The sequence below is a fragment of the Rousettus aegyptiacus genome, unplaced genomic scaffold (genome assembly GCF_014176215.1).
Source record: "Rousettus aegyptiacus isolate mRouAeg1 unplaced genomic scaffold, mRouAeg1.p scaffold_m13_p_2, whole genome shotgun sequence".
Taxonomy (NCBI): Eukaryota; Metazoa; Chordata; class Mammalia; order Chiroptera; family Pteropodidae; genus Rousettus; species Rousettus aegyptiacus.
Genome location: NW_023416295.1, coordinates 157,845,164 through 157,873,024, shown reverse-complemented (window position 1 = coordinate 157,873,024; position 27,861 = coordinate 157,845,164). Strand labels below are relative to the sequence as shown.

The 27,861-nt window shown below is 35.8% G+C and overlaps 1 protein-coding gene across 2 annotated transcripts; it reads left to right on the top strand.

Moving 5' to 3' along the window:
• The first annotated feature begins 1,740 nt into the window (after positions 1-1,740).
• USP44 (ubiquitin specific peptidase 44) lies at positions 1,741-26,928 on the top strand. 2 transcript variants are annotated; one of them, XM_016162790.2, is made up of 6 exons: positions 1,741-1,877; positions 13,594-15,085; positions 17,989-18,184; positions 20,262-20,370; positions 23,535-23,740; positions 25,161-25,746. In XM_016162790.2, the coding sequence occupies exons 2-6, from the start codon at positions 13,661-13,663 to the stop codon at positions 25,352-25,354; spliced, it is 2,130 nt and encodes a 709-aa protein (XP_016018276.2). In that variant the 5' UTR covers positions 1,741-1,877; positions 13,594-13,660; the 3' UTR covers positions 25,355-25,746. The 2 variants fall into 2 exon arrangements, with proteins under 2 accessions (XP_016018276.2, XP_016018275.2); XM_016162789.2 differs by lacking the exon at positions 1,741-1,877 and adding an exon at positions 4,861-4,952 and having other exon boundaries at positions 25,161-26,928.
• Positions 26,929-27,861: the final 933 nt, after the last annotated feature.

Below are 27,861 nucleotides of genomic sequence, written 5' to 3'. Positions count from 1 at the left end.
TTATAACTATATACACATACATGTATATACACACACTTAATAGCTTATCCTTGGAAAGGAGTCTTCGCTTAACATCTCATTAATCTACCACAATGCTTAAAATTTCATTTTAGAAATTCCATACTCTGTTGTCTACTACATAAAGTCCCATTAGGATACAATCTTAGAAATGCAAAAAACTTTACTAAACACTAATAATTTACAAGTGAATCAATTTACTACATGATAATGGGGATCCTTAGAAAATGAAAAGTTGAGGTAAGAGTTCTATAACAAAATGGGAAAAGCTTTGATGGAAGGGAAGAGAAAGGCCTTAAGAGACTGAGGGTAAGCCCTGGGCAGAAGCAGTTGAGGATCCTTGAAAAACTGAGTAGGGTGGTGGTGGAGAGGATGTTAAAAGTAGAGACAAGTTAGCTAGCTTCACAATTTTGCTTTTGTTAATGCCAAAACCCTAGGTTATTTCCAATAAGCCTACATTGAAAATTCACCTCAAATGTGTATGTTTCCCTCACAGACCTCCAAATAAATACTTAATAGTCCTTTAAAATTGAATCAGCTTTGGTTTATTACTTCTTCACTTGAATTTACCTCCCCTACTTGTCACCACCTTCATTCTTTCTTAGAATTTTAAAAAAAAAATGCTAATTCTAATCATATTTCTGCTTACTTTGCTATTTACTAAGACCGTATCATGTCTTTTGCTATTCTATTTTCAATACTGTTCTCTCAACTCCTTTCTTACATATTTGCCACAAATCTGTCCTTTGGATCACTCATTAAAATAAAAAATTCAATTGCATTGTATTGCTACACATTAATCAAACTTTAGGTCTGAACTCTTTAGTATTTTCTTTACTTGCTTTCTCTATTCAATCCTTCATCTCCTAATATTTAAATGAAAGCTATGGACATTTCAGTGTTTAGCATGGTGTTAAGGACAGAGGTGCTCAAACTATATTTGTCAAATGTATTTTTAATAACTTCAAAGTTATTAGATAGGAATATTCAGTATATTTTTGGAAGTAGTTTCATCAAAGTTAACAAGTTCATAAATTCATCATTTGTCTACAATTAGGATTCCCAAGATACTTCCCAGATTCATGAAAGATTGGACTAGAAAATTCTAAAAATCAACACGAAGCATAAAAAGCAGCTCTGTTTACACAATTTAGTGTTTTGTCTTCAATTCATTCACACACTCTTCTCGGGATACAAGAAGCAAAACCAGTTTGTGGTGTTCCTACTTCAAAAGTTGGATATGGCCTCGGAATTGAAGTATCAGAGTCATTAAAATTTTATCTTGTGTAGGAAACTACTCACCTTGGACAACGGGCAAATTGCTATTTCTCCCAATATGGGGACTGGAAACAAGAGAAAACCCTACATATCATTTTTACAACCCTATGTTACGGTAAAGAACTAATTTTGTTAATACATTATCATTTTAAGAGTACTTTTGGCCAGCATTGTACTAAGTGCTGCAAAGAGGTATACAAATGGAGAAAGTGCACAGTCCTTGCCCCCAAAGAGGTTACAATGCAAAGAGAGAGTACCAGGGGCGGAACTCAGAACAAAAGCTGTGACTGCATACTAATGTACTAGTGGCAGTGGAGGTGGGGGATGGGGAATCTGGAAGCCCAGTTGTTACTAGAAAAGCAGTTTCCAGGAGGTGAGAGCTTAAACCAGCTCCGAAAGAGGTTAATTGTAAGTATTTGCAGGAGTGAAAGTTGGGAGAGCCTTCTACTTAGAAGATAAACATCTGCCCTGATTTAAAGGTGGGAAGTGCCCTGATTTAAAGATGGGAGACCATAAGGAGACTGACTTCCTAGCAGTCAAAATGCTGACTTGGTGAAAGACTGATTTTGAAGATGTATTAGGTAAGTTGGGAGAAGTCATTTGATGAAGGTGGGAAGGTTTTTTTTTTATATAGTAAAAAGTTTAGATTTGATGAGGTGGGTAAAAAAAAAAAACAACAACAGGAAAATTACATGGTAAGAATGATTTTATGACAGCTATGTAAAAATGAAATTACAATAGAGAGGTCCAGGAGCTCAGGAAACAAACTAGACATGCCGTAATTTAGGTCTAAGTTGTTAAGACCTGAAATAAAATCGTAATAGGAAATTTTCAAAGTTGAATTGTAAAAATAAAGTTATACCAAAAACTATCTCATGACTACTCTTAAAAATACAATTAACAATAATCTCCAGAAATTTTATCTACAGTTCCCCTCTTCCCACCCAGCCCCTCTCCCTAGCTTACATCTTTGCATTCAAAACATTTTATTGAGGACACCCTATTCATTACCCTGCATCCATGCCTTACTCAACCAGTCTTTGCTTTGTCTTCTTCTCATTTCACATCCTCCTCTTCATTTATTCAAATCATTTTAGTCCTTAAAAGACCCAGCCTACATGCCACCTTTTCCTTGAAGTCATTTAGCCTTCTAAATTGCCTTCAAGGAAATGACCCTTCTCTGAACATCAGTCTGTTATTCACTTTGACCACATGCAGCTTATTTTCTGATTAGAATTTCTGACTATCTATGGTTTTCACTCCATTTAATTCTTTAGTTTTTAAAAATTGATTGTAGAAAACAATAAAAATCACTTGTAATCTTGCCATTACTAAAATATTGACGTATTCCTTCAAGTGTTGTTCAAAGTGAATTAATTTATACATATGTATTTTAAAATATAGTATACACATTTTTGCATCCTATCACTTTTTGACAGTTATTTTAGAGGCTCCTGAAATCCCAGCAGTTCCACTCAGAATCTTGTTAAGACCACTGTTACTACTGCTAGTTCTCTTTAAACTCATCTGCTATTCCTTATATCCTCTGATTATTCAAGGCTTCTGCTCCTTTGTGGCTCTGGTGTCCGCTGCTTGCCTACTTAATGTGCCTTTAAACCATTATTCAATCCACCTCAACCCTCTTTCACCTTGTGCAGTGTTTGGGTAGAGCTTTAACAAGCTTCCTACAGATTGATTGCCTTTGGTTAGATGTCTATCCCAGTCCAATAAACTGTTGCAAAAAAGGGAGAGGGGGTCATGTATCGTAAGATTAATTTACGAAGAAGAAACTTCTCAGAGGAATGGGAATGGCAGACAAAGTTGGCTTGACCTATACTCCTTCACTTAATATTTTTTAAAAATAAGATTTTTGATTACTATATAAGTCTCTCCTATGAATGTACCAGATGTACCTAACCATTCCCATAGTGGTGAACTATTAGGGTGTGTTTTTCACAATTCACATTGACATGAACAGCCTTCTAAATTGCCTGAGTCTCAAGTGAACACTCTTTGCATTTCTAAAATAGAATTACTAGATCGGGTGGCAGTCTTGTCAAATGACCTTTCAGAAGGGTTTCATGACATTAAAGTGCAAGATTTTTAAACTTTATTATATTTCGCTTGCTAAGAACTATAGAAAAAACTATACTGTATGCCAGAAATACTTAATTGGAAGAAACACTTCCTCTTAAGAGATGCTTTCATGTAATGTATTTAGTGCATTTTAGAAATTAAGGCGGTGGGGGAAATTATGAGATAGCAATTTATGTTGAGTGGGAGAAATGCACTGGGGACAGAACTGAATAAGAACTATGTACTGAAATATATAGAAAAAAGAATGAAAGAAGTATTAAACTAAACGAATTCTCTCCTTAACTTTAATCTTTATGTGCATAACTATATTTTATGCAGTTAACTCTGCATGTACATATTTGGTAAGTTTTCAAATATAAATTGATTAGACTTTATTGCCATTTTGTTAACTACATAAGAATTCCCTGAGCTTAATATGCCAGGTGTTAGTCATTTCCCTTTGGTCAGACTTTTTTCCCCTTCAAATTTTTGTTGGGATAACATGCTACGAATACCCTTGTGTGCTCCCCTACCCCCTTTTTCAGGCCGTACCTTAAATATATTAAAAGATATTCCCCCAAGTGGAACTGTTAATTAAAATATATAAACAATTTAATAGCTTGCCTTATATATTGCAAGATATTGTACTCCACTGTCATGTTATTAACTTTGCACGTTTGTCTGCTGCTTCTTCGAGCTCCCCTTGGGAAGTGAGTGTCTTTTCATTTTTAGTATGCCCCACGGAGTAGCGGAGGTACAACTGGCTCAGAGCTCAGCGCAAAGTAAAGCTCAGTAACTATTAAAGGATTAATTCGCTTATCTAGAATTCTCTTCTCTAGAATTTTCTCCCTCAGTCTCTTCTTTTCTTTTCGAAATCTTCTTCATCGTCTTAAGTTGGCAATTTCAGATAAGTTCATTTTGGATAGAGGTACCTTTTCGTGTCCCTTAAATCTTATTTCTCAGGAAGTGTCCCATTCTGGAACCTTGCTGGCCCTACTGCTGTTTAAGGAAGCCAAACTCAAAGCAGTCACCGTCACTTGCGCTCACACCTAGGTGCCTCCTCGGGAAGGAAATGTTTGTCTTAAAATGCCTACGCCAGTTAATTCGGGCAGATTTTGAAGATAACGGAATTGGCCCGCGTCTCTGCCATCCGACGCTGAGTGAGTTACTCCGAAGGAGGGACGACGCCTGTGGAATATTCTGCGTCTCACCAGCTCGGCAGCCCCGGCGGTCACTGACAAGTGCGGAGCGAAGGCCGCCGCGGGGAGGACGCCACCGCAGCGTCGCAGAGCCGCAGGCGCTCCGAAGAGTCCGTCCCCGCCGCCAAGTTGAAGCGGGTTGACACCTGGGCGCTGGTGGCCCTCAGGCCAGCTGTCCTCAAGCCGGCCCGCTGCTGCCGCGCCGAGGAGCCGCCTCTGTCTCCACCGCGGCACTGCGAGCGCGAGGGGCGGGGCCTGCCGCCGCGTCACGGATGACGTAACCGCCCGACCGGGCCGCCGCCGCCGCCGCCGCCGCACCGGGGTGCGTGGGCGGGGGCGTCCGCGGGGTGAGCGCTAAGATGGCCGCTCCGGCTCGGGCCGGTGAGTGAGGGTGAGGGGGGCGCGCGGCTGCGCCGGTTGGCGGAGCGAGGCTCCTTGCGGGAGTGGAGGTCCGACGGGAGCCCCCGGGGCCGGGCAGCACCTGCGGTTTTGTCCCGCCGTGCAGGTTGCCGGGGGCGGGGGGTCTGAGGGAGGGCGAGGGGGCTGCAGACCCGCCGAGGGGAGCGAGCCGAGGGGCGCGCGGAGGCGGCGGCGGTTCCGGCGAATTTAGAATTGGCGCCTCTGGGAAGTTTTGGTGGGTCGTACCACATTTTGGTGGCAGGCCACCTCAAGAGCGCTCGGGGATGCTGCGAGAAGCCGTGTCCCCTGCCTGTAGCTAGGAGCATCGCGTAGCCACCCCGCGGTGCGCTGGACGGGGACAAGTCGGGAGGAAGAAGGGGCGGAATTGGAGGACTTTAGAGGACGAGGAGGGGGAGTGGTGCCCCTGACCCGGGTCCCGGAGTCCGGAGGAGACGTGATCGCGAATCCGATGCGGGCTGGGACGTTTGTAGAGCTGGCACTGTCAAGATATAACTGCATCCTACCCCTGGCTCCCGGCGCCGCCAAACGATGCTCAAAGCCGGTGGGATGCTTTGGAAGGGCGGTTCTAGTTCTCCGTTTAGAAGAAAATGTCTTGCCTTCGCTCCATCGTTGGGGTCCCAGCGCTGCCAGCACCTGCTGCCACTCAAGAGATTCGATTTTTGAATACTAGCTTTCTAAACCATTCCCGCTGGCCTTCAGGGAAGAAATGCTAATAGGTGAAACTCATTTGGGGGGCATATGTAACGTGTCAGCATGAGAAGGAAAAAAAAAAAAGATTACTCAAGTTTAAGAGATGGTAGGACTCGTCTCCATCCCCATCTCTAAAAAAGAAAATGAAACATGGTAATTGTTTCAACTGCAAGTTTGAGCTGTTGTAAATTCTGTTGCTAACTGGTTAATTTCTTGCAATTTTAATTATGAAGGTAAAAATCCAATTTAGCAAGTCTTGGGAAAGTCCCTTTATCCTCAAGCCTACTCTGTTCCCCACTTTTAAACTTTTAATTGCCGTATCTTGCAAGTAAAGGGGTTGTGAAATTAGCATGGAAATACGACTTTCAGGGTCTGCAGTTGAATACCTTATTATCTGTTAAGTAGCTGCCTGTGGGGTAAAAGTGTGGGGGGGTTAACATTGGGCCTGGAATTCCATAGTTGTATTTAAAACCAGCTTTCGGTGTAAACAAGTGGCTTGTTGTGATCAAATTCCGAAAGCCAAACGTGAGTTAAGCACATGTTTATAGAATGTTTAATCATCTTAGATTCAGTATTCAGTTGTCTTGAAAGAGATAAAAACTTTATATTCTTGAAACCCTAATCTTTTTATTCTTAATTTAGCATCTCTGGATTCGAAAAAGATTTTAAAACATTTTGGTTCATGTAGCTTCTCTCCCCACCCCCTACTCCGATTTCTTTAGCTTTTTGTGTACTAGCCATTAATTTTACAATGGATGGCAGATTTTTTAATTCAATACTTATCATTGTAGACTATTCATATTGCAATTTAGAGATATTCTGATATCGAACAAATAGTTCACTGCATACATTATAGAAAGTCGAAATGTTTGGGCTATTTTGATTGTGCATCAGTCTCGTTTTTCATCCAAAATGTTGTCTCAGGTTTTTTTTAGTTTAAAAAAGTTTAAGTGATAGGGGAATCCGTGTTTAGCATATAATACAGTATACACTTTTTGGAATATTTAAAATGGAAAGTCTGTTGAAGATTTGGGTTAAATATTTGAGACATGTTGTTTCTACCTAACCATCTTTACACGCTCGCCCCTTCACAGATTTTTCCAAAAAGAAAGGAATAAAGTTTTATTTTATACTCTCTACCAAACTTTCCTCTACACACTTGACTCTTATTGAATATTATAGCATGGATGGTACATTAGAGGATTTTCTGCTCATTGGATTGTTTGAGGTTAGAATCTGAATGTAATTTATCTGTATCCCTAGCACCTAACTGCTTAACATGGAGAAATACTTTTGTCAGTGTCTGTTGAATTGGGTTTTTAAATGGTACAGAGGTGCTGGTTTCTTGGTATCAGAAAAAGCATACTTCCAAGTTTTTTCCTTCCTACATTGTTAGAATGAACGTGGTTTCCAGATTTTAATGGAGCTGTCTGGTTGAGGGTGATTAGAGAGATTCTGTGGCCACTGGTTTAGGAGTTTAATCAAGATAGGAAACATGTGCCCAATCATTCTCTGGATTCAGTAGTGGGGGACAGTTTTACCATTAAGCTCAGTTTAAATAGGTGACAAGTAACTAAAATATAGAATTCTGCAAATACTGGCTTTCTGGCGAAGATTAAGATTATTGTAAGAAGTACAATTGATTTTTCACAGTACTTCCAGACATAAAAACTTTATTATAAAGAATTCATTTTTAATGGAGTTTTACATGCTATAGGAAAAAGCTAGTTTATTTATAGTCCAGGAATATACTTGTTAAGCCAGGTCATGGATGTACTAGAATGATAGAGTCCCTAGGCATTTTACACAAAGTGTGTGTACTCAGTTTACTAGACCTATAATAGAATGTTGATCTCTATTTCCTCTATTATGAAGTTAGCTGCAATAGGGTGATGTATAAGTATGATGGTGTGACAGTAATGATAAACATTTGAAACAAAACTGCCCATGAATGAAATGCTTTTAAACAGTGAGAGATGAGGAAATCAAATAACCTGGCAGCAGAACTTGCTTTCCAGGAGCTTTTTCTTAGAACCTCATCAACTGAATTTAATCTCTGTGCTTCAGAAGAGGCATGTTAGAGACATGAGGAAGGCCTAGGGAAAAAGGGTATCTTTTATTGTTTAATGAGGAGTTTCAAGTGAGAACAGGGTAATTAAGGATTCTAGATTTCTGGAGGAAAAAAGAATAACTAGGGCCTTTCTAGGGATAAGGAAAGAAAATACATCATGATTGACAAGGAGAGGTACCAAAGTACATGATAGGCATAATAGCATACATAAGAGAGAGCACGGAGAGTTTGAGAGCCCATTGTGTTCATTAGTTCAATAATTTGTTCATTCAAAAATATTGATTGAACCACTTTCTGTGTACAGGGCACTATGCTTGACCATTGGCATTTCACAAACATCTCTTAAGAAGACAGGATACTATGGTAGTTTCATGAAATAAATGGAACATTTAAAAACTCATAAGGTGTGGGTAGGGTTTGCCATAATTACTATGGATAAAGTTATTTTCATTCTTATCCAAGTGTGTGTAAAGACTGGTGGTTAGTAGTTTCTAAGGCATAGTTCCTACTTAAATTGCCACTTCTTCCTACCCTTTATTGTTGAAAATAACAAATCTTTCTAATTTTAAAAGATTTTGGATAATCTATTTAAGTTATTTGGTATTGTTAAAAGAAAAATATTATAACAAAAATTATCATTGTTAAGATAAAGATTGAACACATACCTATTCTTTAATATAAATCCTCTGGGAGGTCTCAGGGGAATTTTCTTTAATGAGAAAAAGATAGTTACTGTGATGATTTTATTTAAATAGTTACTCTACTTTATGCCCAGTGGTACCTATGTTTTTATTTAATTGAAGTAAAATGTATGTATGTATATGAAATTTCCTATGAACCAATATCCTAGTTATGAAAAGTTATTTAAAAATTGAACTTATTCACAGTATGGTCATTTGTATATAAAAACATTTTAACAAAAGATATGTGGGAAGTGGCTGGTCATAGGTGAAGAGAAGAAAAGTATGTATTGTGCCACAATTTGAAGGCTCTTATATGCCATGTTAAGGAGTTTAGATTTATCTTGTGATCTTTCAAGACTTTTAAACAATCCTTTAATAATTGTAAAACCATGTCTATAAGACACACTAGGAATTATCAAAAATGTAAATGCTCTATGATGATTATTTGACTAAGTATGAGCTACAAAAGGGGAAAGCTACATAATAGAGCATAATATTATTTTAGTGTTTATTCAGATTTAAAAATATAGATTAATTCTTTTTAAGAATGTATGTTAACCATTTTCCTTGTTCTATCAGTTTTTAAAGTAGTAATAGTTTGGCTATTTTTATGTGTTTATTTTTCATGATTCCTTCCTGACTTTTGTAAAAAACATATTTTTAAAAGCAAAGAATCTGAAACTTGTAGTACTTGCACTGATTATTAGATCTAGATTACTTTGGTATGACTGATTTTTGGTACCTGACCTCTTGTAGGAAGTTCCAAGGCTTATAACTGTATTGTTCCTTTTCATGCTCTGAATGTCTTATGAAAACAAGGTGGAAAGGGAGTAGTCAGCTGAAAAGATCATTATGTTGAAGATAACTAAAATTTATAGTGGAATTTGTAAAGTTAATTTATAAAGTTAAAAAGTTAACTGCCCCTCTAATTTTTCAGTTATTCTCGTAGCTCTTAGTAAAACTTAAATTTGGAGTTTGACTATTTAAAAGATCATTATATAGCCTACCAAAAGTTCAAAATAACCTAAGCCTAATTAGGGTTGAGAAAATATGTCTCAGTTTGTTTTCATATAAAATCTATTTTGGGTATCTGAAAGCATGTAGCATAGGGCAAGACTCATGGTAAGTGCTGGTTAAGAACAGAGAAAGTGGGATAATGACATCACAAAACATCAGGAAACTGCCTTCATTGACCATGGCGGGGCGCAGGGAAATGGCTACTTGGTTGAAGATGAAGGGCAGTTTTGGCCACTGTTGATCCATGACTTACTATTTTTATCCACCGATTCAAATATCATAAAGAGAACTGAAGTGAAACCTGCAGTTAATACTAGTTGATTGTGCCAAGAATTTGGTAGCCTGAAATGACATAAAAACTATAAAATTTACAGGATCTTTATAAAGCCTTTATTATTTTTTTGTTGTTATGATAAAAAGATGTTGAAATACGTAGTCCTTTCCTGACCATAGAGAACCTACTCAAAAGTTAGGTGGCGGAGTAAGGATGTATATATATACAAATAAACATAAGAGTTCACATTTGGCACTACCCAAGTCCTTTGGTAAGTTAGAGGAAAAGAGGTTTTTTAAAACTAGAAATACTTTATGAAGGAGTTAGGCCTTGGAAGATGAATAAATTTTTAGAAGGTGGAGGTGAGAGAATAATGACCAGTTCAGGAGATTAGCTGGGGATGATTCTTTTTGGCTAGAGTGCACATGACAGAGGGCAGTGAGAGAAGGCAAAGAAAGTAGGTTGGAATTGAGAATTTTCAAGTCAAGACTGACGAATGTATAATATTTTGTATTGCAATATTTGTAAAACTGCCGTTATGAAATCAGTTTAGTGAGGCATCAGTATTTTTTAAAAAATGAAATGGGAAATATTAGAATACATTATTATAAGGATTACTTATGAAATTTTTGTTCCAGGTATGTGTATGTATTATGGGTGTAGATACATTTACTGAAACACAATGTAAAATTTCTTAGTCTGAGTCTTAGTCAAAGTTAGAAATCTGCTTTATTGGACTATGGAACACAGGATTTTAAGTACAAGATTAAATGCTTAAAGCCTTTCTAATTCTATGGAGGAGAGAGAGAGTTCAGATGATGGGAGACCAGTTAAGAGATTACTACTGTGCTTCAGGAATGATATAATAAAGGCCATAATGAGAATAATAACTCCGGAAATGAAAAGGAGTAAAGACTTCGGGAATGATAACCCTATATACATAGGTGACAAACTGAATGTTGGAGTGGAAAAGATGGGAGAGATGAGTAAAAAAATCTTTAACAATTTCTAGCCTGGGTGCTTGAAAACAATATCTTTAATAAGAGTATTGGGAAAGAAGCCAATTCTGTGAAGGCAACATGTGTAGGTAAGCTGAGTTTGAGGTGTACCTGAGAATGGTTCACATAGGCTGGGCTAAGGATAAAGTCTTGGTCGTCAGCTATCTAGATATTATTGAACCACTGCTTGTAGAATGAGTTCATTATGACAAGAGGTTTGAAAAGCCATTAAAATAGATCAGAAAAGTATCGCTACATGCTTAAAGCCTGGATTGTATGTTGCAATGAGCAAAAGAAAATTGCAGAGAACCCTCACTGGGTGGTACATATAAGCAATTTTGTGCCATTTAACAGGTTAAATATTTTACCTGAGATCTTGGTTTATGTGTGTGACACAAAATTTTGACTAAAAATATTGTATTTAATAAGATCGTATGTTTTATTTCTCTTCTAGTTATTTTTGCTATTTTATAATTGTTTTAACAATATGCTAACTCTGTACAAAATAATTTGCTTTCAGTAAGTCCAGTACAATTATTTTCTTAAGCTTTAGAAATTTCCTGAAGGAAATTGTGAAAATGAAAATGTTTGCTCAGTTACATGGCATGGAAAGTTTAAATAGCTTGAATGGATTTTTTTTTTAACAAATTAAAATTTTTATTGTCTTTAAGCAGTGAAGAATGGCAAAAAGAAGCTTTCAGAATATTTATAAATCTTTAAAATAAAAATTAACATACTTGTTTTAAAAAAAGCCATTTCATAGCTCTTAATTGGAATTTCAAGTATGAGACATTTTTTAAATATATGAAAAAATGATAGTATAATTTTAGTCTTTATGGATTTTATTCAAAACATTTTGACTATTTTTATGTGGCTACTTTTTATAGGTACAGGTAATATTTTATCAGAATCTATCTAGGGGATACAAACATGTTTTGTTATCTCTCTTTAAGATGAGTTTACTGCCAAAAACTACATATCCCATCTGTTGAAGCCAAACAGAGTTAAGACATACATACTTCTCAGCAGTGGATTAGCAAATGAAAAGAAGTGCTCAGAACCCAGTAGAGGAAAATAGGAAGTGTCAAGAAAATACTCCCATCCCCCTTTCTTTTCCTTCAAGCTTTTAGACCTTTGTGTGATGAGGCCCCTTTGGGGATACCCTATTAACTGTCTCTGAGCTTTGACTCCAAGCAGCAGAGGAAACTGGAGACCTCTGATTCCAGCAGCCTGGCTCTCTAGCTCTGTCTTCTTTCCTGTCCTTCTCTTGGTCATCCATCCCCTACTGTTTTTTTTCATAAGTAGACAGAGTATCATGGGCCTCCTTCTCTAAAATATTAATCTCATGATCTTTCATCAACCATTCTGGTGTCACTTCTTTGGAGTTTTAGAAAGATTTTATCTTTGAGAGATCTCCTTTTAAAATGCAAATACCCCTGGGAGAGGTCAGACCTTAGTTCTCAGCTAACATCTTGATTATCAGTTAGCACCTTAGTTGGGCTTAGTACACATTTGGCTGAAAAGAAGAAACTCCTCTCTAAAAGTGATAAAACTATAAGGAATTAGCATTTATAATAACAATTATTATTATTGTAATTGTTGTTATTATTACTATTGGCAGCTAAGATGTACTGGGGGACATATTATTTAGTGCCAGGAATTGTTCTACGTGCTTTCTAAATACACATTTTTCCAGTTCCCTCAACAACCCTATTCATGTTATCACTATTCATTATTTTACAGATAAGAAAAGTGAAGTATGCAGAGCCTAAATAATGTGTCTCGGTCACATAGTAAATACAGCTAAATGTTAAATTCAGGCATTTGGATTCCAGAGTGTGCTCTCTAACCATTTGCTATGATACCACTCCCCTGCTGTATAGTTAGTACCTGTCAGAGAGATGATCAACATTTCACCCTTTTCCATCAAATGGAATCATGCTATTCAATTATAGATCACTTCCTGTCAAAGGTCAGGGAACTTGCCATCATCTAACTAGATATTTTTAGTAACAAATGCAATGAAATTGGCAAATTCTTTGTAACCAAGGGAATTTATTTGCTGAATATAGAGAAAGGAGTAAAGAGGATAGTGTATAATTTAGCACTTTCCTAAAACTTATTATGCAAGTTAACATATTATTTTTAGAAATTTTAAAATAACGGAGTAATAAAAAAATAATTTTCAGTTCCACTACCCAAAGATAACCTCAGGATCTATCTACTTTTATTTTAAAAGGATCATATAAAGGACACAGATAATTTAGTTAATTGTTTCTGGCAAGTCATAGACAGTAATTATTCAACTACTTAAAGAGATGAAGAGGTAAATGCTGTTTATTTACTCTCAAGAAAAATTACTTCATTCTGAAATTTTATAAAGGTGGTATGACGTGACACCTTGCACAACATTCAGAAAAGGCTTCAAAACTCATATTAACTATGATTATGCTGTGTAACTCCACAGAGGGCTCAGAATGTAGGTAATAATGAGATATATTTTGATCTTGCCACCCCAATCTTAAGCTGCCCTTAGACTTTTGGGTAAAAAGAATGCATCTTATTCTAGTTCAGTAAAAAGTAGTCACCACCCATTCTTCACCAGCGAATGGTGGCAGAAAATTTAAAAAGCTTTTTAGGGAGCCCCCTCAGAAGGTAAAGTGAAGTGTGTTCTTTTAGAGTAAGGTGAGTGAGATTAGAGAAGTCTAGAGCAGAGGAAATGTGAGTGCTGCCTGTGGTAATTGTGACAGGCAGTCCAGAAACTGGGAGCAGAGTGAGCAAATTTATAAAATAATTATTGGAAAAATACCTTATAAAAAATATTGGCCTCTTGTTTTTATTTTATTAAAATTGACATTGTTCTGCTTAGTTTTCAGATGTTTCAAGTGCGAACAGAGACTTATTTGGATTATGTGTTTCTCAGCTAGACTAAATAAATGGTAACTATGGATAAGTGCAAACACATTGAGCAATTGCAGCTTGCTCAAGACCATGCCATCCTCAACCCTCAGAAATGGCATTGTGTGGACTGCAATACAACTGAGTCAATCTGGGCTTGCCTCAGCTGTTCCCACGTTGCCTGTGGAAGATATATTGAAGAACATGCACTCAAGCACTTTCAAGAAAGCAGTCATCCTGTTGCATTGGAGGTGAATGAGATGTATGTTTTTTGTTACCTTTGTGATGATTATGTTCTTAATGATAATGCAACTGGAGACCTGAAGTTACTACGAAGTACATTAAGTGCAATCAAAAGTCAAAGTTATTATTGCACCACTCGTAGTGGAAGGGTTTTACGGTCTATGGGTATAAGTGATGATTCTTATTTCTTAAATGATGGTGCCCAATCTCTGCTTCAAAATGAAGATCAAATGTATACTGCTCTTTGGCACAGGAGAAGGATCCTAATGGGTAAAATCTTTCGAATTTGGTTTGAACAGTCACCCATTGGAAGAAAAAGGCAAGAAGAACAATTTCCGGAAAAAACAGAAAAAAGAGAAATGAAGAAAAGACGGCAAGAATTAGAACATCAGGGTAAAGCAGAATTGGAAAGTATGCCTCCAAGAAAGAGTTTACGTTTGCAAGGTCAAGCTCAGTCTACCACAGTAGAGATAGTTCCTGTTCAAGAACCACTACAAACCCCAGCATCACCAGCAAAAGATGATGCTGTATCTACCTCAGAAGATGTAAAATTTAAAAAAGCCAGTGATTCCTCAGTTAAACAAAGGCCAATAGTAACTCCTGGTGTAACAGGATTGAGAAATTTAGGAAATACTTGCTACATGAATTCTGTTCTTCAAGTGTTGAGTCATTTACTTATTTTTCGACAGTGTTTTTTAAAACTTGATCTGAACCGATGGCTGTCTGTGACAGCTAGTGATAAGACAAGATCATCTTATAAGCATCCACCAGTCACAGATACACTATATCAGATGAATGAATGCCAAGAAAAAGATACAGGCTCTGTTTTCTCTAGACATCCAAGTTTATCCTCCAGACTAACTGGTGGAGTATCACAGAGTAGAAAGATGGAACTTATTCAGCTAAGGGAGTCAAGTTCACAATACATTTCTCTCTGTCATGAATTGCATACTTTATTCCAAGTCATGTGGTCTGGAAAGTGGGCCTTGGTCTCACCATTTGCTATGCTACACTCTGTGTGGAGACTAATTCCTGCTTTTCGTGGTTATGCCCAACAAGATGCTCAGGAATTTCTTTGTGAACTTTTGGATAAAATACAACATGAACTAGAAACTACCGGTACCAGGTTACCAGCTCTTATCCCCATTTCTCAAAGGAAGCTTATCAAACAGGTTCTGAATGTTGTGAATAACATTTTTCATGGACAACTTCTTAGTCAGGTATGGATTTTTAAATATATCATTTTCATCATGGGGAATTCATAAAGCAAAGCCTAAAAAATGCATATGCTCTGTATATCGAGTATGTTAGAGCTGGTGCTGTTTTCAGGTCAAAATAGATCACTTTTACAAGTATATATAAAGTTACCTCACTTATTTACGGTTGCTTCCTTCATAAATCATTGACATGATTATGTCCATAGTATGAAAGCTTTTTTTGTGGGAAGAGGGGCCAGCGCTTCATAAGTTAACAATATTACATTCATTTTCTGGGAGACTGAGAAGGGGGGGGAGGGTTTAATTCCACAGGGAACAGATTCGAAGATGCCGATGTGCCGGGAATGGATTTGATGCACACTTGAGTAATTTCAGGGACTAAGGCGTGGACCTGGAGCAATTCCTATAAAACCAAAGGAGCAAGGTCCGAAAGCTTTAACAAGTAGGTGGGGAAATTTAAAGGTAAATAAATGTGGTTTCATCTAGAATAATCCTAAATAGTTTTCCTTTATTTTAATTATACCTATAAAAGCTTCCCTTATTGTGAAAAGGAATCACAAAACCAGAATCTTCCATCTAATTAATGGTTCTCTGTAATAAGTGGACTTGTTAGTAGACTATTACTAGATATAAACTTCTCTAATTTTCCATAGCATGGAGCTTTAAAAAAAATTTTTTTTCATTAACAGAAGCATTTGGGCTCTTAGGGCATTACCCACCCCTGCACACGTACCTGTTTTTCAGTTCAACTTTCATAGTGATAATAGCACCTTTGGTTTGTGTAGCATACTTTTTCCAAAACGTAGCTTAAATATTTCAAATGTAATTCTTCTTAAGGGATATCTGTGAAGTTTATTTCTCTTGCTGTTTCATAAATGTAAAGATTCTATATTGTAACGATTAGCAAATAAGAGTTATGCTTCCTGTGTTGTATGCAGTTTTATCTTCCTTTGTCATTTCTAACTTTATCCAGAAGTTTAAAATACATTATTATAAGTAATAGTAATATATAGTCATAGAAAACCTAGAGGATGCAGTAAATCTATGTGAAAGAAAGAAAAATCATCCCTTAAGTCCACAACCCACACATAAAACTATTAATATTTTGGAATATTTCCTTCTAGTTTTTTTTCTTATGTACATTTATCCATGTTTTTTCTCCCCTAATTGTGTGGTCATGTTGAATAGACCTGCTTTCTTCATTTATTTTCATTTAACATAAAGATTTTTAGTTAATGTTAATAGTCATTAACATTTTTTATCATTCTTTTCACACCATGTTAATGTCTATCATACATACTATAATTTATTTAACCATTCCCCTGTTGTTGACTTGTAATCTATTTCTGATTTTTCCGTTATTATAATTTCACAATCAATTAATACATGATTTCTTTAGGGCAAAGTCCTAGAGGTAGAATTACTTTGTCAAAGGTAGGACTTTTGGTACTTGGTTGCAAACTTCTTTCCAAAAATAGTTTATATTTCAAATGGTGTGAGAGTATCTATGTGCTTGTTTTTTCTTTTATGGATGAATTTTAAGTCAATAAAAATTGTTTTACTGGATTTTTACTCTCTTCTCTTTAAACATGTAATAAACTCTTAGGAAACTGGTCACCTCAAGAGTTTGAGATGGTTCATTGCCGTAAATGGCTCCCCCCCCCCCCCAAGAACTTCTCAAAAGGTCAACCCTTGCCCTAGTCCCCAGACTAAATGCCAGGGATATTCTTTACTTTTTGTCATTCTGTTAAATCTAAATTCTACATTACAACTGGCTCTTTTATTTTGTTGCCTGTTCCAGGAATGTAACTTATATGAAAGAGCTTAGTAATATAGTTGACTCTTGAACAACATGGGTTGAGCTGCATAGGTCCACATATACGTGGATTTTTTTTCCGGTAAATACCGTATCTGTATTTTCCTTATGATTTTCTTAATATTTCCTTTTCTTACTGTATTGTAAGAATACACTATATAATACATATAGCGCACAAAATATATATTAATCAACTGTTTATGTTATCAATAAGGCTTCTGGTCATCAGTAGCTATTAATAGTTAAGTATTTGGGTAGTCAGAAGTTATATGAAAATTTTAAAGTGCACAGGGGGATGGGGAGTGTTAGCACCTCTAACCTCCCCCATTGTTCAAGTATCAACGGTACTTCATATCGTGTGTATTATTAAATTTATGAAGTTTACCTTCAGTTATTTGCAGTGTTTGTTGCTATTAAATCCTGCTGATTTCTTCACTGAAATTATTCTTTCCCTTTCCAGTTTCTGTATTTCCTATGTAAGTTGTTAGATCCGTATTCTTTGTGGCTCCTATATTTTGATGAGGATTTTAATATAGCAATGTTTGTTTTAAGTGGGTATCATTATTTGCCATATGTATTGTCTTTTGAAATTTTTGGTTGGTATGGCTTTAAAATCTATATATACTAATATACTGTATATAAATATATACTAGTAGAATTTTACTTGTATCATGGTTCAGAGGTTACAGGGATTTGGGGAGAGAAAAATCAGTGAAAGACAAAGAAGGAAAGGGGCAAATAACCTCAAGTCTAATTAACACATTAAGTGCACATAAATATATATATATACACATATATAATGTATATCTGATTAAGTGAGTCCACAATTTGTTTTTTTACCTAAATTCAAATTTGACTAATGCCCTTGGAGCTTTTTTGAGTCCCTAGAAGTTAAAGCCCACCAATGCATAATGGGTTTAATGAGTCTTGGAAGGAAAATTATAATAATAAAGAAATTCCCTGAAAATATAAAGCAGATTATTAGGAATTTTGATAGTGCATTTTCTTTCTTATTGGCAGTGACCTCTAATGACAGGAGTAAACGTTTTGACAGAAGAATTGTAATCTGAGAAACTGTTTTTATTTGCAGGTTACATGTCTTGCATGTGACAACAAATCAAATACCATAGAACCTTTCTGGGACTTGTCACTGGAATTTCCAGAAAGATACCAATGTAATGGAAAAGATACTGCTTCCCAGCCATGTCTGGTTACTGAAATGTTGGCCAAATTCACAGAAACAGAAGCTTTAGAAGGAAAAGTCTACGTGTGTGACCAGTGTAACTGTAAGTAGAGACTATATTCTCTCTGCTTTTCTAAGATTAGCAAAGAGAAACACAAATGAGAGGAAGCTTGGGGGGGTGGGGAAAGAAACTGGGCTAGATAGTTCTAGATAGTTTTGCCTTATTGATGACATTAAAATTTTTTTGATTCTATAGTTTAGTTGTGGAGAGGACTCATAAAACAAAATTTTAATTAAATATGTAAGGCAGAATAAAGTAGCAAAAAGTAATAGTAAAAGGAAAGCATGTTATTTAATACTGAAAGAAATGTTTGCTTTAAGTCTTTTTGCTACATATCAAAATGTTTATATATATATATATATATATATATATATATATATAGAGTACACATACCTTTAAATAGGAAATAATATGTAGCCACACTGCTGCTGTGGAGATTGGCTTCATAAAAGCAAAGGTTTATTCAAAAACCGTTTACTATATCTTATGTATTAGTTTTTATTCTAGTCGCTATGGACAGAGGTACAACACTTTCAAGGTGCTCAAATACCTAACAGAGGAAACAGACAATTAAAGTCTACTATGATAAGCTCTCTGATAGAGGTGGACACAGGCACCTAACACTGCGGGATGAAACAGTCTTTTCAATTAAAGAGAAGCGTTATCCTCCAGGGAAATGGTGTATAAAACCATATCAAATCTGTTGTGTCTTTATTTCCTCTAGTAATGTATACATGACATTTTAGTGTTTACACAGTATATTTCCAGATATTCTCTCTACTTTTCACTTCTGAAAAAATTATTTTAAAGCTTTCAATACTAAACTCATGAAGTGATGTTAAAGAAACATTGGATGTTCCAGCATTGAAGAAATGTCACATCACCTGATTTATACCAGCATTGTTTTCTAAGTGCTGTCTAATATGAACTCTTATAAGGAACCTAAGATTTATAAAGTTAGAGAAAAATGAACCTTTATCAAATTTGTATGGTGAGGTACTTTTTTTCTTGGACATGAATGGTAATGGTCATAGGTGCTTTCATCACCAAATCTGGGAGTAGAACAATATTATAAATGAGTGAAGAATATAGTTTTATATGTTTGTGTGTGTCTTCTGGGTCTACCAAATGAAGACCCAAATGATTAGTTGCTTTAATACATAAAAGCCAAATGCTTAAAATTACAAGTCAAGGAGTAGACATCCGTTGTCTAGCTATACTTGGACCATATATTCTGGGAGATCATCCAAAAGTAGTAGATCCAGGACATTCAGCAGCAGCTGGATACCTGGATCCTCAGGGTCATAGATCTTGAAGAAAAGGCTTCTGGTGGCAAGTGGAGATGGCTTAGAGATCACTTTCATAGTAGACCGATTCCACCTTCTACATGGGAAGCAGCTGTTGCATCCATGGCTGGAGTCAGAGCTGATGTACACATTACAGGACAGCTCGGACAGCTCCTGGACATCGAGAGCAAACTTTGTTAGCCAGTGGCCCAGCCAGAGACTGCAGGACACAATTCTAGAGAAGCAGAGGGGACAACAAAAGGAATCCTAAATTCTACTCGTGCTAAAATAGGCAAAAGCAAGACACTAAGGGGTGCCTCGGATGCAGAGCCAATAAAAGCCTGCTTTCTTAGGCTTTTGCCAGGGATTGAGTGGGTCCCCAGGAATTTGGGAGGGATGTTCTGGGAAGTAAGGCTCCATGTTCCCCTGGGATCTTAGTTTGCCTCAATAAATGAACCGACCAAGTAACCTTTAAATTGAGAGTTTGGTAAGAGTATTAAACTATGTTTAGAAAGAGTTTCAACTTTTCCTATTTGTCATAGCCAAATTCATTTAAAAATATTTTAGCACTATATCATTCTGGTGCCTTATTTGCAAAGTTATATTAAGTCATTAATTGTTTACATATCTGTCCACCTTGACTAGTTCATACACATTTTTTTTTATTGTAATTATAAGTTTCTTAAGGGCAAGGCCATGTCTTTATCTCCAGCACAGTGCAATGTTTGTAACAGTAGATATTTAAGTGATAATACATGTGTGAATTATTTTGAAAGTTTACTCAGCTTTTCCTGTCCTTAAATTTGATTCTCATTCTGTCTTTGACATCACAGCAAAGCGTAGAAGGTTTTCCACAAAACCAGTTGTACTCACAGAAGCCCAAAAACAGCTTATGATTTGCCACCTACCTCAGGTTCTCAGACTACACCTCAAACGATTCAGGTTAGTAGTAGTAGTAGTAGTACCAGTTGCCTTCTAACTACACACTTCTAACTGGATCATTCCTCATTCTTGTGGTGCTTCAGAACTCAACACATGATAAATTATATGTTACTACTGTACACCTGGCTAGTAGATGACTTATGTCTGTCTACTTCTGCTTTATATTTTAAGGGAAAAAAATTCTGTCATTGTCTCTAGCCTTGACCAGTAGACACCATAGTCAATAACTAACCTGATTGGCATTCCCTTGTAGAATGCCTAGCTGATGACATTTTGGTCAGCTGAGTAATACTATTCTCCTAGTAAGTTTCTACTTATGTTTACTATTCAGCATATTTTAGGTGTAAAATTTTTTAATCTATAACTTATAGAGTATTTGGCTCAATTGCTTCATCCTTGGAAAATATTCGAACCAAGGTGCAGCAGTTCAATTCAAAGCAGTTAAACAAAAACACTATAGTCTTCCGAAATATATTAGTCAGGTGAAATTAGTTGTCAAATCTGTTGATTAATCAAAGCATATGGTTTTATACCTTGCAATAACCATGTTAACCTAAGAGCTTGCTGTTCTCTGAAGGAATGAAAAGTTACTTTATGTGCTATGATTTGAAAACTATTGAGACCATGGTTTAATTTTTTTAACAAAGAAATACATGTTTAAAATTTTAAAATATTACAAAAGGTAAAGTAAAAGCCCAAAGTAAAAGTACCTCTTTCCTCTTAGTCCCTCTCCCCAGAGAGAATCACTGTTAATTTTAATCTGCTATTTCAGTAAGGGATAGCGAACAAATTCATGTGAGTGCTTTTTAATGCAAGATGTCGTTTTATATTCTTTGGGGAATATAAAGTAGAATCCTTTTCTCAAAATATAGTAGGGCATGCACAGATATAATGGTGAAGTAGAAATACTAAATATCACAACTGTAAACAAATTGATTTATCTGAGACTTGGAGGAGGGAGTTAGCTGATGTCTAAATGTTCCCAAAGCCTCTCTAATGGCATAAGGGGCTTTATATCTTTCAAGTCTCAGTTCATATGTCACCTCTTTCGAGAGGACTCCCCTGACCAACCCTCACATTACCCTATTTTCCTTAATGGCAAAAACTACTGTCTGAAATTAAGAATTATTTATCTCCCCCTGCCAGTGGGACAGCTCAGTAATTACAGAGGTCTTTTCTTTTTCATTTCTGTATACCAAGTCCCAGAACCAAGCTCTGTACATAGCAGATGCCCCAAAATATTTATTAAGTGAATGAATGGGTGTATACAGGAGGAAGAGCACTTCAGTCTAAGGGAGCAACCTGAACAGAGGAACGAACAGGGAAGGGTATACAACAAAAGTGAAAAGTCAGGTGAGACTTATCATTGTGTATAAAATCAAGTGGACTGAAAACAGGAAGATTAGTTAGGAGCTTAATATTTTATTTCCAGGGCCAGGTAACAAGGGTCAGGGAGTATGGAGAGTGAGAACATATGTGAGATTCTGTAAAGACAGAATTGAAAGGATTTCAATTTCTGTTACTTAAACTGATACTTAATTGGCTAGTATAAACTCTTGAAGAACCCCTGTTCTTCATAATTGCTATTTCATCTGGCATTTGAAGCTCTCCTTAATATAAACCTATTTGATTCTCTGCCCTTCTGCATAAAACATTTTTGACCCTTCATGCCTTGATTTATTTCTGATTCAGAGACTTTGTTTATGCTGTCTTTACCCATCACATTTATCTTTTTCCTTTATCTATTAAAAAAGTACTATTGTATTTTTCAGCGTATAAAATATATAGGGTAACTAAAAGACAAAGGCATAATGGGACTGAGGAAGGGCGCACAGGAGCTCTTTGAAAAAGCAGAAGAAATGGAATATTTCTAGTAACTTAGATGCTCCCTGTGTGTGCCTCACAAAGTAAACCATCATGAATTTTGGGTGTAATTTTATCTTGTTCTTGTCGTTTTACTGTATTTCAGCAGAAAAAAACTGGGTACTAATCAATAGGAATGAATATTTTCCATGTAGATGGCTTACAAGTATGTATTTGGCATAATTGAACAATTTAAAGTTTGAATTTTATGATAAAGTAAAAGTGAGAATGATAAGAACTTTTGTGTTAAGCAGGTCTCATTATTTTACGTCTTGGTCCATCTTTACTAAAGTTAAAGGTACATTGGATACAGCATCTTTTATGCATTTCATAGGGAAGGATTGGGATATGACTACTAGTCCAGCAGATGATATAATGTGGAGGTCTCACCTTTAGTTCCATACTGTTTTATATTGTACTAAGAATCATTTTCATATTAATGTTTTTCCTTCATATATCCTGTCTATATTCTTTCCTCTCTTGCTATTGTTTGTTTTAATCTCATATTTTAGTTTTTTAATACCACCATTTTCATCTGTCTTTTGTCTCTAAATGACACCACCCAAAATAGATTATAACCTCTTGAAATAATTACCGTATTTTACATTTCCCCCCGTAACATCAGCTCATATTGTACATGACAAAAATATTGTTTGCTATGCTTAAATCTGGTACTGGGAAGCATTACCAACATGTTGAGAAAATGACAATACATGGGCATTGTTTGAGTTTTGTTACTAATAAGCGTTGTGCTGGTTTACACACAGGAAAGGGTCACAGTTCTTATTTTTTCTTAGTCTGAAGAGGTCTGAGGTATTATGAGGAAATAGAGGGGCCCTGTTTGGTTCTTTTCCTCTACACCTGGCCAAGTAAGTTCAAGATTATGTCTCTCAAGAACAGTCTAGCTTCTGGGACACCTTTCTCATGCTGTGGCAAGACAATAGAGAATTAAGAATCTTTTGGTGCCTTGAATTTATCTGTTAAAAGGAGAAAAATGTCATAGGGCCATAATTTTCTTTTCTGAAAATTAAAACTCTTCCTGTATTATGGTCTAATTACAGAAAGCAAATATTTATTTATTTTAAAACCTATCTGGACCTATTTAGTAAATAAGCCTGAATTCCTGCTTATATATAGCCAGCTTCAACATTGAAAACATTTTCTATTTACATTATTTATTATACATGATACTTTGTATTCCATACACTGAGGCTTTTTTTTTTTTTTTTAATTAAGACTGTCTAAACCTAGTACGTGGTTATTTTTCTTTGATTTTGTTAATAATTTTACCCTGTTTACAGGTGGTCAGGACGTAATAACCGAGAGAAGATTGGTGTTCACGTGGGCTTTGAAGAAATCTTAAACATGGAGCCTTACTGCTGCAGGGAGTCGCTGAAAACCCTCAGACCAGAATGTTTTATCTATGATTTATCTGCTGTAGTAATGCACCATGGGAAAGGATTTGGCTCAGGACACTATACTGCCTACTGCTATAATTCTGAAGGAGGTATACGTAGGAAAAAGTATTTTATCTGGGGCTAGACTTAAAAGTTGGAGTGCAGGCTTTAGCAATTTCTATATTGGCCACTAAATCATCTTAAGCAATGACACTCGTTTTCTTTCCAGAGGAATGCTTCTGCAGTATTGTTCATAAAAAAAACGGAGGGCCTGTGGCAGACAATGCAAATTTTTTTGTGAGATTGCACTAGTTTTAACTGCTAAGGGCAGTAGGGATAGGATAATGTGGTCAGAAAGAGTGTGCTATCTTTTCTTAAAGGCACATGTCTAAAAGTAGGTCCTCTGTTTACTGGTTTAATGTGGTTAATTTTGTTACAGAACAGAGCATCTAATAAACTGGCATATCACAGGCATTTGGAACAAACTTTGAGTTCAGGTTTTTAACATATAAAACTCACTTTCACTTACTACCTCTATGGACACTTATAGGTAATGATTGGATTGTTTCACATTTTATTTCCCCTTTCCCTACCTACTGTTAAACAAAAAATGAACCTCCTCCTCTTTCCTAGTTCTCTACGCTGCCCCCCATACACATACAAAACATAGATGTGGTCAAAAAGCCCAAACCTTCCAGGAAGGCAATTAATTCTTAACACTAAACTACCAAATTAGGTATAAACTATTTGCTTTATATTGTGATAAGGAGCTAAAGCATCAATTGGTAAGATTATACCAGGAACTAAAGATAGTGTCAAGTGAACTAATCAGATTCTGTAGCTTCAAGTTGCTTTCAGGATAAAGGTTGATAATTCCAGAGTAACATATTACCCAAGCTGTATTTCTCATTAAAAGAAATGAATTGGCTAGCCAATTATTTTCCCTTCAGAAATAGCTTAACCTATGTAGCTTAATTCAATAGATGAATGGATAAAGGTGGGGTACATATGTATGTATGTATGTATCCTATGGAATATTATAGTCATGAAAAGATTGCCATTTGTGACAACATGGATAGACCTAGAGGGTAGGGTATTATGTTAAGAGAAAGACAAATACCATATAATTGCACTTGTAGAATCTAAAAAACAATGAACTCTATATAGAGAGAACAAATTGATGGGCCCCAGATGAGCAGGGGAGTGGGGAGACTGGGTGAAAAAGGTAAAAGGAAATGTAGTACAAAATACCAGTTATAAAAATAGTCATGGGATATAAAGTACAGCATATGGAATATAGTCAATAGTATTGTAATAACTATTTATGGTGCCAGATGGGTATCACCTCATAAGGTATATAAATGTCCATTACTTTTGTATACCTGAAATTAATGTCAGCTATAATTGGAAAGATATTTTTAAACTTAATTCACTAAAACTAATGCCTCTAAATTCATATTTTAATTTGTACCAGAAAGTTCTGAAGTTTCTTTATGAGCCTAAAGGTTCTATTTCTGTGTTTCACTCTAGGGTTCTGGGTACACTGCAATGATTCCAAGCTAAGCATGTGCACTATGGATGAAGTATGCAAGGCCCAAGCTTATATCTTGTTTTATACCCAGCGAGTTACTGAGAATGGACATTCTAAACTCTTGCCTCCAGAACTCCTATCTGGTAGCCTACCTCCCAATGAAGAAGCTGATACCGCCGAGATCCTTAGCTGATCCTAAGACAGTGGACTTCTTGCAATTTGTATATATACTTTTTGAAAGGGCTGACTTAAAATTTTGAGCTTCATTGTTTTTTTATTTACGAATCAGTGCACACCGTTTATATATTTTGTGTCTAACTTCATCTTTTTACAGGGACAAAGCATCAATACATATGTATTAGTGACAACAGGTAACTAAACTTTTGTCATGTACTTGGGAGTTTTAAGCTTTTAGTGTTTACCTCAGACTAGTGTTACCTCTTTTATATTTCGATGTCTTAATTGGCTCAGATCATGAAGTTGTGCAATCTTCAACTGAAATTCAGGTGGCATCATTTTACACATTTCTTATTTATCTTTTGTAGCTATTTTCTATACAAATACTTATTCAATGGAAAATTAGACGCTTCACTAATAGTCTTACCAAAAAATAAAAAACAAAAAACCTAAACAGTATTTCTTTCAGGCCATTTGTATGTTAATGTTACCTTTGCCCCTATAAGGGAGTTAGACTACTACTTTCAGAGAGAAATATCAAGGTATTGTCTAAGTACTCATCAATCTATTTCTGAGGCTTTGTGTGTTACAGGGCTCAGAAGACATTTTCATTAATGGAACTTATTTTTTCAAAAATTATTGTTTTAATAATTATTTGGCATAGTCAAACTACACAAATGAAAATGACAGCTTAATAAATACTGTTTAAATGACGTCAGTACTGTCAACATGAAAACAATGATGGCTGGGACTTATGATGATTTGTCTGGCAGTGAACAGGTTTGTCCATATTCTAATTATAAAGCAGTCATATCAAAAATTTGAATTTATCACAGTTATTATGATGTTATACAATTTAACTTGGATATGAGTCCATTTTATGTTTAACATTAGAACCTCTTAAGGCTTTGTACTGTATCACTTTTTGAAATTTTATTTAAAGGAATAAAAACAAGCCTTGAAGAGAAAAAATTGTATAGGGCAGAGAAAATAACTTCAAAATTGGCAACTGGCAATAGGCATCTCATTTCTCTAAAGCTTGGACTACTCTTGCTGGTAAGGAGCCTTTTAACATATTTAAATACCAGGCTCTGACATTTTAACAAATTATCTAAACTTGCATTTTATTAAAAATGTAGTATGAAATAATCTTTGCTCTCCCTAATCTTAACTAGATTTCTTAAATACTACTGCTGCTAACTATTTCAGAAAGAGGAAAATCTGCTAACCTCTGTTGATCTGATCTTAGCTCAGTGTTAACCACTGCAAGATCATTTCTCTTTTTAAGTGGGTTTGCTTGCAGGTTGAAATCTTAAGATATCCTATAGAATGGTGTTCTCCCCTACTGATCATCTACAAGTTTGAGAAGGACCTCTATTAGCAAATTTTCCTTAAGTTTCAGAGAGAACAAGTCATATGAAGCAGCTGACTGTAAAGTGCAATGAGAATTTTATCACTGAACAAATTATTTATGCCAAAAATACAGCTTGAGTGTTAAATGACTAAGGTTTAAAATCATTCATTAAATACCTATGCAAGTTGTTACCTCAGCTGTTAATTATACCTCATTAAAGATTTATGTGGTCAAGATACCTGAGTTTTCCCTTTAATTTCAAGGATTACTTTATACTTAGGTTAACCGCTATACATTTTAGCACCTAATTTTAGTGGGATATTTTTAAAACTCTGGAAGCTATGTGATATATATAATGGTGTAGTTTGCTTGTTTCAGTACTTACTTCACAATGTAATATATGAGAAAGTAGTGTAGCCTTCTTGATCCTTTGAAACTAAAACCAATGGAGCAGGCTGTGGGTCAGAGGTATATGGAACTCTACTTTATGCTCAATATTACTGTGAACCTAAATCTGATCTAAAAAAAAAATTAAGTATTAAAACTAAAACCTAGAAAATGAACAGAAATTTAGATTTACTGTACATCTCAATGTGGACTTTATATTCTGCTAGGTTGATCTAACAAAAAACAACATGTTTTGGTTGTAAAATAATTTACTAAAGGCACTATTGTTAAACATTCAAGCTAATAATTTGTTACCAATAAGGTACATCATCATAAACATGACAGAATGATTCAAGAGGTAACATGGCTAGTAAACAATACAATTTTTTTTAAGTGACAGCTTTCCTATTTACAAGATCATATATATCCCTTCCAGCCATTTCAGGGGCATGCAGTGATGTCATTGCTCCGAACAATTACCTGGGAAGGAAGCTTGGAGAGCTTAATTCGTTTGCAATCACTACTACTATAAGAGGTCTTAAAAAGCTCCAAAATTCTTCACTCATAGGGTCAAGATACTTTGTAACTCCCATGAAAGCACATCAAAATGATAGGAATTCAAAACCTAAAAGAGCTGGAGGGCCAAAGCCCCGTAACATGTCCAGGCATGAAGTGGTGAGCTCTGCCACTTGCATATCACAGAAAATGGAGAACTTCAAAGGTAGCTAGCTATTGAACATTAGCACCATAGTAAACATGGTTCATACGGATAACTGGATTGT

Excerpts from the sequence above, each read along its gene's own strand:
- USP44 (XM_016162789.2), top strand. The coding sequence starts at position 13,661 with ATGGTAACTATGGATAAGTGCAAACACATTGAGCAATTGCAGCTTGCT. Across the intron at positions 15,086-17,988 it reads ATGGACAACTTCTTAGTCAG|GTTACATGTCTTGCATGTGA; the intron begins GTATGGATTTTT and ends TTTTATTTGCAG. Across the intron at positions 23,741-25,160 it reads CTGCTATAATTCTGAAGGAG|GGTTCTGGGTACACTGCAAT; the intron begins GTATACGTAGGA and ends GTTTCACTCTAG.